General features: G+C 42.7%; 1 protein-coding gene across 4 annotated transcripts in view; it reads right to left on the minus strand.

The window, feature by feature from the left end:
• The window catches only part of AMPH (amphiphysin), a 234236-nt gene that overhangs the window by 5002 nt on the left and 215690 nt on the right, over positions 1 to 13544 (minus strand). For all 4 annotated transcript variants that reach the window (XM_002751342.7, XM_035253205.3, XM_035253206.3 and 1 more), the window contains 3 exons: positions 11908 to 12111; positions 9833 to 10102; positions 7635 to 7736 (listed from right to left, as the gene is read on the minus strand). In XM_002751342.7, coding sequence (XP_002751388.3) covers positions 7635 to 7736; positions 9833 to 10102; positions 11908 to 12111 — 576 coding nt within the window. The remainder of the gene's footprint in view (positions 1 to 7634; positions 7737 to 9832; positions 10103 to 11907; positions 12112 to 13544) is intronic.

Below are 13544 nucleotides of genomic sequence, written 5' to 3' on the forward strand. Positions count from 1 at the left end.
CAGCTTTTTGAGTAGCTGTGACTACAGGTGCACAATGCTGCAATCAGCTAATTAAAAAAAAAAATTGTACAGATGAGGTCTATGTTGACCAGGCTGGTTGGGAACTCCTGGCCTCAAGTGATGCTCCTGCCTTGGCTTCCCAAAGTCCTGGGATTACAGATGAGCCACCATGACAAGTGGATTATTGTTATATTAATTTCTAATATAATTTTATTGCAGTAGAGACTGTTTGACCCAGCACCTGATGTATCTTGGTAAGTGTATTGTGAAAAGAAAGAACAAAATGTTGAACATGTTAAGTCTTAACCTCAAAGGCAGTGATGCTTGACTTTTTATTTATTGCATTTTAGGTTTTGGGGTACATGTGAAGAACATGCAAGATTGTTGCATAGGTACACACATGGCAGTGTGATTTGCTGCCTTCCTCCCCATCACCTATATCTGGCATTTCTCCCCATGCTATCTCTCACCAACTCCTCACCCCCTGCTGTCCCTCTGCTATTTCCCCCCAACAGACCCCAGTGTGTGATGCTCCCCTCCCTCTGTCCATGTGTTCTCATTGTTCAACACCCACCTATGAGTGAGAACATGTGATGTTTAATTTTCTGTTCTTGTGTTAGTTTGCTGAGAATGATGGTTTCCAGGTTCATCCATGTCCCTACAAAGGACACAAACTCATCGTTTCTGATGGCTGCATAATATTCCATGGTGTATATGTGCCACATTTTCCCTGTCCAGTCTATCGTCCATGGGCATTTGGGTTGGTTCCAGGTCATTGCTATTGTAAACACGGCTGCAATGAACATTTGTGTGCATGTGTCCTTATAGCAGAACAATTCATAATCATTTAAATATATACCCAGTAATGGGATTGCTGTGTCAAATGGAATTTCTATTTCTAGGTCCTTGAGGAATCGCCACAGTGTCTTCCACAATGGTTGAACTAATTTACACTCCCACCAACAGTGTAAAGTGTTCCTATTTCTCCACATCCTCTCCAGCATCTATTGTCTCCAGATTTTTTAATGATCGCCATTCTAACTGGTGTGAGATGGTATCTCAATGTAGTTTTGATTTGCATTTCTCTAATGACCAGTGATGATGAGCATTTTTACATATGTTTGTTGGCCTCATGTATGTCTTCTTTTGTGAAGTGTCTGTTCATATCCTTCGCCCACTTTTCAATGGGCTTGTTTTTTTTCTTGTAAATCTGTTTTAGTTCTTTGTAGATTCTAGATATCAGCCCTTTGTCAGATGGGTAGACTACAAATTTTTTTTCCCATTATTAAGCACAATTATTGGCATAAAAGAGGTTTTCAATACCCATTTTTAGAATAAAACAACATTCCTGTTCTTTCTCCCTGTTTTTCTTCCTCTGTCTTCTTCTCCTTCATTCCTTTTTTTCTTTCTTTCTTTCTCTCCTTCTTTAAGAAAAAAAAAATTTTTTCCCCATTATGTTTGTTGCCAGTTCACTCTAATTACTGTTTCTTTTGCTGTGCAGAAGCTGTGGAGTTTGATTAGGTCCTATTTGTCTATTTTGGCTTTTGTTGCTAATGCTTTTGGTGTTTTGGTCATGAAGTCCTTGCCTATGCCTATGTCCTGAATGGTTTTGCCTAGGTTTTCATCTTGGGTTTTTATGGTGTTAGGTCTTATGTTTAAGTCTTTAATCCATCTGGAGTTAATTTTAGTGTAAGGTGTCAGGAAGGGGTCCAGTTTCTGCTTTCTGCACATGGCTAGCCAGTTTTCCCAACACCATTTATTAAACAGGGACTCCTATTCCCATTGTTTGTTTTTGTCAGGTTTGTCAAAGATCAGATGGTTGTAGATGTGTGGTGTTGCCTCCAAGGCCTCTGTTCTGTTCCATTGGTCTATATCTCTGTTTTGGTACCAGTACCATGCTGTTTTGTTTACTGTAGCCTTATAGTATAGTTTGAAGTCTGGTAGTGTGATGCCTCCCGCTTTGTTCTTTTTGCTTAGAATTGACTTGGCTCTGTGGGCTCTTTTTTGGTTCCATATGAAGTTTAAGGTGTTTTTTTCCAGTTCTGTGAAGAAGGTCATTGGTAGCTTGATGGGGATAGCATTGAGTCTGTAAATTACTTTGGGCAGTATAGCCATTTTCACGATGTTGATTCTTCCTAACCATGAACATGGAATGTTTCTCCATCTGTTTGTGTCCTCTCTTATTTCCTTGAGCAGTAGTTTGTAGTTCTCCTTGAAGAGGTCCTTTACATTCCTTGTGAGTTGTATTCCTAGGTATTTTATTCTCTTTGTAGCAACTGTGAATGGCAGTCTGTTCTTGATTTGGCTCTCTGTAAGTCTGTTGTTGGTGTAGACGAATGCTTGTGATTTTTTTGCACATTGATTTTGTAGCCTCAGACTTTGCTGAAGTTTCAGGAGTTTTTGGGCTGAGACGATGGGGTCTTCTAGGTATACTATCATGTTGTCTGCAAATAGAGCCAATTTGGCTTCCTCCTTTCCTATTTGAATACCCTTTATTTCTTTTTCTTGCCTGATTGCTCTGGCTAGAACTTCCAATATTATGTTGAATAGGAGTGGTGAAAGAGGGCATCCTTGCTGATTTCAAAGGGAATGCTTCTGGTTTTTGCCCATTCAGTATGATATTGGCTGTTGGTTTGTCATAAATAGCTTTTATTGCTTTGAGATACGTTCCATCGATACCGAGTTTATTGAGGGTTTTTAGCATAAAGGGCTGTTGAGTTTTGTCAAAGGCCTTCTCTGTGTCAATTGAGATAATCATGTGTTTTTGTCTTTGGTTCTATTTATGTGGTGAATTAGGTTTATAGACTTGTGTATGTTGAACCAGCCTTGCATCCCTGGGATGAAGCCTACTTGATCATGGTGGATAAGCTTTTTGATGTGCTGTTACAATCAGTTTGCCAGTATTTTATTGAAGATTTTTGCATCTATGTTCATCATGGACATTGGCCTGAAGTTTTCTTTTCTTGTTGAGTCTCTCCCAGGTTTTGGTATCAGGATGATGTTGGTCTCATAAAATGATTTGGGAAGGATTCCCTCTTTTTGCATTGTTTGGAATAGTTTCAGAAGGAATGGTACCAGCTCCTCTTTGTATGTCTGGTAGAATTCGGCTGTGAACCCGTCTGGACCTGGGCTTTTTTTGGGTTGTAGGCTCTTAATTCCTGCCTCAACTTCAGCCCTTGTTATTGGTCTATTCAGGGTTTCAATTTCTTCCTGGTTTAGGCTTGAGAGGATGCAAGTGTCTAGGAATTTATCCATTTCTTCCAGATTTACTAGTTTATGTGCATAGGGTTGTTTGTAATAATCTCTGATGATGGTTTGTATTTCTGTGGAATCTGTGGTGATATCCCCTTTATTGTTTTTTATTGCATCTGTTTGATTGTTCTCTCTTTTCTTTTTTATTAATCTGGCTAGTGGTCTATTTTGTTGATCCTTTTGAAAAACCAGCTCCTAGATTTACTGATTTTTTTGAAGGGTTTTTCGTGTCTCTATCTCCTTCAATTATGCTCTGATATTAGTTATTTCTTGTCTTCTGCTATGGTTTGAGTTTTTTTGACCTTGCTCCTCTAGCTCTTTCAGTTTTGCTGATAGGGTGTCGATTTTAGATCTTTCCTTGCTTCTCATGGGGACATTTATTGCTATATATTTTCCTCTAGAGACTGCTTTAAATGTGTCCCAGAGATTCTGGTATGTTACGTCTTCGTTCTCTTTGGTTTTAAAGAACATCTTTATTTCTGCCTTCATTTTATTGTTTATCCAGTCAATATTCAAGAGCCAGTTTCAGTATCCATGAAGCTGTGTGGTTCTGAGTTAGTTTCTGAATTCTGAGTTCTAACTTGATTGCACCTTGGTCTGAGAGACTGTTTGTTATGATTTCTGTTCTTTTGCATTTGCTGAGGAGTGCTTTACTTCCAACTATGTGGTCAATTTTAGAGTAGGTGTGATGTGGTGCTGAGAAGAATGTATATTCTGTGGATTTGGGATGGAGAGTTCTGTAAATGTCTATTAGGTTTGCTTGGTCCTGGTCTGAGTTCAAGTCCTGGATATCCTTGTGAATTTTCTGTCTGGTTGATCTGTCTAATATTGACAATGGGGTGTTAAAGCCTCCCATTATTATTTTGTGGGAGTTGAAATCTCTTTGTAAGTCATTAAGAACTTGCCTTATGTATCCGGGTGCTCCTGTATTGGCTGCATATATATTTAGGATCATTAGGTCTTCTTGTTGCATTTTACCATTATGCAATGCCCATCTCTGTCTCTTTTGATCTTTGTTGGTTTAATGTCTATTTTATCAGAGACAATACTTGCAACTCCTGCTTCTTCTTTTTTTGCTCTCCATTTGCTTGGTAAATCTTCCTCTATCTCTTTGAGACTTTGTGTATCCTTGCATGTGAGATGGGTTTCCTGAATACAGCACACTGAAGGTTTTTGGCTTTTTATCCAATTTGCCAGTCTGTGTCTTTTGATTGGGGCATTAAGCCCATTAACATTTAGGATTAATATTGTTATGTGTAAATTTGATCCTGCCATTTTGATGCTAGCTGGCCGTTTTGCCCATTAGTTGATGCAGTTTCTTCATTGTGTCAATGCTCTTTACCATTTGGTATGTTTCTGGAGTGGCTGGTACTGGTTGTTCCTTTCTATGTGTAGTGCCTCTTTCAGGAGCTCTTGTAAAGCAGGCCTAGTGGTGATGAAATCTCTGAATACTTGCTTGTTCATAAAGGATTTTATTTTTCCTTCATTTATGAAGCTTAGTTTGGCTGGATATGAAATTCTGGGTTGAAAGTTCTTTTCTTAAAGATGTTGAATATTGGCCCCTGACTCTCTTCTGGCTTGTAGGATTTCTGCTGAGAGATCTGCTGTGAGTCTGATGGGCTTCCCTTTATGGGTAACCCAACCTTTCCTTCTGGCTGCCCATAGCATTTTCTCCTTCATTTCAACCCTAGTGAATCTGAGGATTATGTGCCTTGGGGTTGCTCTTCTTGAGGAATATGTTTGTGGTGTTCTCTGTATTTCCTGGACTTGAATATTGGCCTGCCTTGTTAGGTTGGGGAAGTTTTCCTGGATAATATCCTGAAGAGTATTTTCCAGCTTGTATTCATTTTCTCTGTCATATTTGGGTACACCTATCAAATGTAGATTAGGTCTTTTCACATAGTCCCAGATTTCTTGGAGACTTTCTTCATTCCTTTTTACCCTTTTTTCTCTAATCTTGTCTTCTCAGTTTATTTCATTGAGTTGATCTTTGACCTCTGATATCCTTTCTTCTGCTTGGGCAATTCGGCTGTTGAAACTTGTGTATGCTTTCCAAAGTTCTCGTGTTGTGTTTTTCAGCTCCATCAATTCACTTATATTCATCTCTGAGGTGTTTATTCTCGTTAGTATTTCATCAAATCTTTTTTCAAGGTTCTTAGTTTCTTTGCATTGGGTTAGAACATGTTCTTTTAGCTCAGAGAAGCTTCTTATTACCCACCTTCTGAAGCCTGATTCTGTCAATTCATCACACTCATTCTCCTTCCGGCCTTGTTCCCTTGCTGGTGAGGAGTTGTGATCCCTTGTAGGAGGAGAGGTGTTCTGGTTTCAGGTGTTTTCATTCTTTTTGCACTGGCTTTTTCCCATCTTGGTGGATTTATCCACCTGTCATCTTTGTAGTTGTTGACTTTCAGATTGGGTCTCTGAGTGGACGTTCAGTTTGTTGATGATGACAATGACTGCTCAGGTCCACTCCAGGCCCTGCTTGCCTGGGGATCACCTGCAGTGGCTGCAGAACAGTTAGGGTTGCTGCCAGTTTCTTCTTTTGCTATCTTTGTCCCAGAAGGATACCTGCCAGATGTCAGTCTGAGCATTCCTTTATGAGGTGAGTCTTTAGATATACAGGGGTCAGGGAGCTGCTTGAGGGACAGTCTGTCCTTTATAGGAGCTCATGTGCTGAGCTGTGAGCTCTGTTGTTCATTCAGAGCTGCTGGGCAGGTAAGTAAGTTTAAGTCTGCTGCAGCAGAACTCATAAGCCCCCCGTTTTTCTTCCCCCAGGTGCTCTGGGTAGTTAGGGCCTTATTTATGAGTTTCTGTTGTGCTCCTGCCTTTTTTTTTCAGGGCTTCTCTGCCCAGTGAGGAGGCAGCCTAGTCACTGTCTGCCTGCAGAGGCTTTGCTGAGCTGCTGTGGGCTCCACCCAGCTGCCATGTGAACTTCCCTGCATTCCTGTTTATACAGGTGTAATTAAAACTGCCTCAGCAATGGGGGACTCTCTGTAATGGCAGGCTACCTCAGCAATGGCAAACTGCCTCGGTAATGCAGACGACCCTCCCCCAGAGAGCCGGACCATCCCAGGTTCAGCTGATGCTTGCTGTGAAACTCTCAATCCAGAGCATTTCTGATTGCTGTTTTTTTGTTGGGGTGGGACCAGCCAAGCCTGATCACCTGGCTCCCTGCCTGCAAGCACCCCCGCTTTTTTTTTAGTTGAACAGTTGACTCTGTCTCCTAGATGTTCCAGTTGCCTGTTGAAAAGGCTACAGGATCTGTGTGGTTTCCTGTGCTGTGACCCACTGCACTGGCTTAAACAGCTGCACTGTGATTCATGGTGCTTTTTTGCCCAGGAATCTCCTGGCCTCGCTCTCTGTTTCAGTCCCATTTTCAAGCAGTTGAATGGGAGACTCTGTCTCCCAGGAGCTCCAATTGCCAGGTAAAATTACACCCAGACCCATGTATTTTGTACAGAGAACTGCCACACTGGGGTACCAGCAAAACAGCCGTGCCAGCCAAACCAGTTGTGCTGGCAACCTGTGTGGCTCCTGTGCCTGGGAATCTCCTGGTCTGTGGGCAAAAAAAATCCATCTGGAAATGTGGCGTCCACTCACCCACCATGCTTTCGCTGGGAGCTGCAATCCTGCTCCTAATCGGCCATCTTGGATCCCTCCCGACTTTTTTAAGAGAAGAGCTCATAAATCTCTTTGAGAATAGTATAGAAGTTAGAGCTTTTCTCTCCAGAAAAACATATTTACAGATGCATTTACTTATTTTGCATACTATTTCAAGGGTTCACACATTTTATGAATGAGAACAAGATGGGAGTTCTCAGTACCTCACATCAGACCACTTTTTTAGGAGGTGATATTTTTAAAGAATCTCTTTAAATTGAGGTATAATTTAAATACTGTATAATGCAGAGATGGTTAGGTATATAGTTCAATGAGTTTTGACTAATACATGCAGACATGTAACCACATCCCTCTCAAGATATAAAGCATTTCCATCACTTCAGAGGGTTCTGCAGGTTCTTTCCTAATCAATGTCCACATATCCAGAGACAACCACTTTTGAAGGGGATTTTTGCTTCACATTCATAGTGTCTGCATTTCCTGAAGATAGGTGTTACAGAGACAGCATTCCTAGAAAGTGGTTACATGTTAACAAATGGTCAGCCGTTTGTATTACATAAAAAAAAGAATGCAACAGCATCCCAAAAGGGTCCTAGAAACCTGGTTAATGATCTGTGCTGTCACAAGCCCTTAAGCCCTTTTTAGATGGCTTGCAGCATCTCAGAAAATAGAAACGTCTTTAGAAAGTGATTGTGTCCAACTGACCCTCAGAAAAAAATCAGCAGAAGGTGCCCAAAACACCTTCCAATCTTATCTTTTACCTGATCAGCTTCTGAATCTGAGGGCACCACCAGCACCACGTCACCCCTTTGTAAAGTAAGTTCATCAGAATTTGCTGCCTCAAAATCATGCAGTGTTTCCACCTGCAAAAGATAAAAAATAATACATGAAAATCAGTTTTCCAGCCAGATTATAAGCAGACACTGTTACAAGCACTCTCTAAGCTGGATGAAAAGATGAAGATATGTACCATATCCCAAAAAAGAAGAAGGCCTCTAAAGCCAGAAGGGAAGTCCTATTCTCTGATATGAGGGCCATTCACATGCATATGTATTAATGGTAATACAAGGCCCTCGACAACAGGGGAAAGTGCTATATAAATAAAAGTTTAATTAATCTTATTTTTGTTAGAGATTTGCATTTTATTATCACTGATGCTTTATTATTGTGTGTTTAACTGGAACCAAAAATGTCTAAAACTCCTCTAACCCCAGCATTTGTCAAATAATCAGGAAAAGCACCACTTGCAGGTTAGACAGCAATTACTACGTAATAAAACTCTGTGATCAATTTCTGTGTAAATATATTTCCTTCCTTCCCTATCCAACCCTATATACAGTGGCAACCAGTTTCTTTTGCTTTCCCATTTTGCAAAAATTTCCTTAAAATTTTATTATAGAAAATTTTTTAAAGCAGAAGCAATGATATAATGAACCCCCATGCATCCGTCACCCAGTCCGAATAACTCTACCGTCATGGCTGACTTTATTTTTCCCACACCCTTCCCCTCAACTCCACCCCTGAGAGTAAACATCACCTTTAAAGTGTGTATTTTCCCATTGAGCATATTCAAAGACCTATAAACTGTCAAAGCTGGAAATGGATTACGTTATCCCTAAATAAATTCCACTGATGGGAAAACTGATACCTAGAGAGAGGGTCTATATGGGGTGCCTTAGGTTATACCACAGTTAGTGCAGAAGCCAGAATGGGTCCAGCAAGCCCTGGTCATGCTTGGCACAAGTATTCTTGGACTATGCTCCAATTAAAACAGAACCTGGCAGGAAACAACCCCCATCTACAGATTTAATTTTTTCTTCAAATTAATTCATTCATAAATCCATTATAGCCACCCCCGTCCCCACAAAAGGTAGCAAGATAGTAGTTACTTTCTAATGTAGAGACAAAGACAGAGAGAAAGAACGAGAGAGAGAAGAAAACCATATGACATTTTACACTCTAGAAGAAAAAGAGCTGAAGTTTGAAATGTAAAATCCAATTTAAAAATGTAAAATTCTGGCTGGGCATGGTGGCTCATGCCTGTAATCGCAGTACTTTGGGAAGCTGAGGTGGGCAGACCATGAGGTCAGGAGTGCAAGACTAGCCTGGCTAACACAGTGAAACCCTGTCTCTACCAAAAATACAAAAAATTAGCCAGGCATGGTGGTGGGTGCCTGTAATCCCAGCTATTCATGAGGCTGAGGCAGGAGAATCACGTGAACCCAGGAGGTGGAGGTTGCAGTGAGTGAATGTCGCGCCACTGCACTCCGGCCTGGGCGACAGTGTGAGACTCTGCGGCAAAAACAAAACAACCAACCTTAAAATTCCTTATCAGATTCTGTTAGGAAACATCTGAAACAGGAAACACCTGGGTGAAGCCAGTGTCTTTAGGTATTTTTTGGTAAGAATCCTTTGGTTTAGGAAGGCTGTAAGTAGCCTGTCTAAGCAAAACCTTCTTCCCATTCACTTAGCCAGTTTTTTTTTTTTCCTGCCTTTTGGTGGAAGTTCATTCACGTATAAATCCATTAATTTACAAAATATTTATGGGCTCCCTACTCTGTCATGCAGCCACAAGTGCCAGAGTTGACAGAACTGCTGCTGCCCTACCCCCAGGGGAGTACAGTGCAGTTAGGAGCACTTAGTGATTCCAAGGCCTGGTCTGAGCCATGCTGGACATATTCACAGGCACCCCAGGAAGGAGAGGAGGGAGGGCCGGAAGGGACTCTGCCATTCATTACCCAGGGGCACACTGTTTGCTCTGCGGTGAACTTCCTTTGAATTATTGTTCAAACATGAAAATGGATTACTGTAGTTCTGGCTTGTCCAAGTGACGTTGTGGTGAAGGGAAAGCAGTTGAGAGAGAGAATAATTGTGAAAAGGAAAAACTGGAAAACCGAAGGCTTGAGCAAAAGGGATTCAAAGCAAAGACAAGACAAATAAGATTAAAGAATAGGAGGACCTTGTAGAGAAAGCCAGGAGGCAATTCCTGAGAGGCCTCTTTTGCAGATGCTAACTGGTCAGCAGCCCCCGTGGCTGGTGCAGAAGGCGTGGGCTGAGGGTCCTGGAGAGGCTTCTGCTCTGTGGCCAGCTCCGGCGTCTCGCTGGTGGGGCCCAGAGGAGCCGCGTCCTCGGTGGTCTCCTTGGGCTCTGTACCTATGGTTATTTCGTGTTCTCCTTCCCCTTCATGGTTGGAGGCAGGCTCTATGACCACCGAAGGGATGACCTTCTCCTGGAGGAAGAAAAACTGTGGCAGTGCCCAGCAGGACCTCGGAAACAGGACCTCCTTGTCCTGCACAACCTGCCTTGCCACTTCCATACTGCTCCACCAGCCAGACTCAGGTTCCAGGCCTCTGCTGTGCCACACAGCCGCCTCCTGTTCCTCCTGAGGCCTAAACCCTTAGTCGAATTAATTTCTGGATCCTCGAAGAGCCAGGCAGTTTGGTAAACATGAGGTTTCTGAGGGAATGGGGAAGAGGGATAGGGGGTGGGAGACCATCCCGAGAGGGACCACAGGAGGAGCCAATGCAGGCCGGCCGGGTTCTTGTCCCACGATGCCCTAACTCTTCCCGCTGACAGTTCACTTCCTGGGAGCCCCTCCCACTATCCCATGAACCATGCTTGCTGGTGAAGATTCAGCCAGGGTTTGGAGATCATTCACCAGTCCTTCACTTGTGATTATCATTCCAGCCCCCACTGCCCCGGCTGCTGGAGGGACCACAGCTCCCACATCCACTCCAAGTACTCTAGTGTCTGAACCAAAGGGTTAGGACCACCTTTCACTTGCTTCACAAAGATGAGCACAGAGGGAGTTTTATCAGCATAACAGGAGTCTTTCCATATTCTTTCTGCTATCAGCAGACTAGAGCACTAACATTCATTCATCAGCTTGGAGAGATAATAGTCTTTCCATGAGTGCAACAATACACACAAAAACACTGGGCGCTGTGATGAGAAAATCTAAGGGGAAAAAGGAATGTTCTTTTAAGTTCCTTCTCCCATAACAGTGTTATCTGACATGTTTCTAGTGGGATGAAAGGGATAATTCAGTTTTAAGTAACCCTACAGAGATTTTTGAAAATTTATTTGGAGTAAAATCCTCAGGAAAGTCTGGGCTCATTGGCTCACGCCTGTAATCCCAGCACTTTGGGAGGCAGAGGCAGGCGGATCACCTGAGTTCAGGAGTTCAAGACCAGCCTGACCAACATGGCAAAACCCCGACTATCAAAAATACAAAAATTAGCCTGAGGCAGGAGAATCACTTAAACCCAGGAGGTGGAGGTTGCAGTGAGCCAAGATCAAGCCACTGCACTCCAGCCTGGGTGACAGAGCAAGACTCCATCTCCAAAAAAAAAAAAAAAAATCATCAGGAGAAAAGAATGCATACCATTAGCCCCCCTGTTAACGTTGCTTTCTAGAAATACAGAAGAACTGGACAGTGGAGGAGGCTCTGGGGTTGGAGGCCCTTGCAGTGGTAGAGGATGTGGCTTTGCGGCCTCTCAATGCTGCTCTGAGAGGTTGCTGAACTGGGCCCACTCCAGCCTCATGTACGGCCCAGGTCCCTTTATTTCCCTTCTCAAAGTGCAACACAGCAGTGGGCTCTTGGAGAAAGGGGCCTGATGGTTAATTTGAAGCACTCAAATGTTAATAATAACTACCAAACAGCAATAAGAATAATAAGATCTAAACACTATTGAGTTCTCCCTGGGCTAAGTGCCCACTTCATCACATTCTCTTTCTCCCAGCTCGACTCTTGTCCTTTTCTCTGTCCTGCTTCGTTCCTTTCTCCATGTCACCCCAGCATTTCCCCTTCCCTTTTCCATGCTTAGGCCCTGTCAGGGCCTGTGGCCAACACTGCATTGCTGATACTGAGTAGCTGGGACCACTGTTTCTGAGAGTCTGATAACAATGTTGTTTGGTAGAGTCACAGAATTGCTACAAACCTGTTGCACATCCAAAGAGTTATCACCGTGAACCAACCGACACAGCACCAAGCCCATGCTGCCTCCCAGAAGCTCCCCTGGCTGGGACACTCACCTGAGGCACTGCTGCTTCCAGCTCCTCTGATTCAGGCTGGGCACTCCTCTCAGTGGTTTCAGTTCCAATTTCGGCCTCCTCTAAGCTCACTCCTTCCCCGGTAGGGAGAGTGGCCTTCTCTGCCTCTGCTTCCTCTCCTGGGGCCCCCTCAGCTGCTGACACCAAAGTGCCAACAGCTGCATCAGCATCAGCTCCGGGTATAATCTGCAGAGCAGAAAACAACAGGCCACGTCTGCATCCCCGTGGGCTTCCCCCAGGAGTCAAACTCAAGCCTATTCCTAATCTCCCCTCTGCAGAGGCTGTTCAGATTTGGAACTTTCTTTGCACTCCCGGGATTCAGGTGTAGCAGAGTTTGCCATCTATTCGTCAACACTCTGACTTCTCTTCTGCTAAGTTCCCAACGATTCCACACTCCTCAGCGTTCCTTGCTGTCAGGTGCAGCAAATGGAATTTGAATGAAAGTGACATACACCATTCCAAAGACACGGCTTTTAAGGTGTGGGTGGTCTTCTCCACAAGCGATTTCCATTTTTGTTGGCTGAAAGCAACCAATGAGGCCTTAGGGGTGTGAAAGAAAGAAAACTGAGTCTCGGGACCTTAAACTTACCACGCGAAAGGAAAGTTAAGCTTGGGAATGGAGTCACACAAAACCACCTTCCTTTTGTTCCCAAACGCAGAGCTGTAATTTCACATGCTTCCTTTATCTTACGTAACATGCAGAACTAGAGGGTGAGATGAAGGCATGATTGCCTTTGTCCTCACTCCCTCTTTTCACATGTGAAATGCAGATTCACTGAGCGCTAATCAGAGTCTGACAAGAATGTGACACTTGCCTCATTGCCTACCCACCCTCCTTTTAAAAAATTTATTCCCTTCTTGCTTGCTATTTCCTCTTTAAATACTGAAGTTCTCAAAACTCTCTTATAAAAAGCACAGGTCACAGAACCTCCTTTGACTCATGTTTCCTTTTCCCAGGTGCATCCTTAACCTTGGCTAAATAAGCCTCTCCATGATTGAGACCTGACTTGGTCACTTTTTGGTTTACACGGCACATCTGGGTCACAAGATGGAAGGGGCCTGGGTCAGAGAAAAAAGCCATATCAGAAAAGCATCCTCATCACACAAAGAATTTAGAAAAATGGCATTTTAGCATAAACTTTCAAATCTTTGTGAGGAAGTTTCACAAAGTGATTTGGATGCCAAACCACGTTCACAGGAAAAAAAAAAATTAAGGAAGTTTTCTCAATAAAAACTCTCAAAATGAAGGGGAAACAATTTTTGTAATTAAATATGCATGGTAATGCTCCAAATATCTGCACAGCCTGTTTATAGGCAAAATGCCAAAATCATAGTTTAGGTCCAGTAAGGAGAAATGAAATAGAAAAAAATCAGAATTTTCTTTCTAAGGAAGAAACACAGTCAGAAGAAGAGTTTTAAGTATTACTTAAAACTTGCAATAACGATATAAAGGAAGTGCAATCAGATGTTCTAGTTTTGAACGGATTGGTTGGAGTCCAACTATCTAACAGGATTCTGCCCTCAGCTTGGCAGACTTCATTTGAGAGGCTCAAATGAGAAAGACTATGAAAAAAGAATCTCAGGTTGATCTTACATATCCAGGACATGCATTTCAAAAA

Source organism: Callithrix jacchus, chromosome 11 (genome assembly GCF_049354715.1).
Source record: "Callithrix jacchus isolate 240 chromosome 11, calJac240_pri, whole genome shotgun sequence".
NCBI classification, from domain to species: Eukaryota; Metazoa; Chordata; class Mammalia; order Primates; family Cebidae; genus Callithrix; species Callithrix jacchus.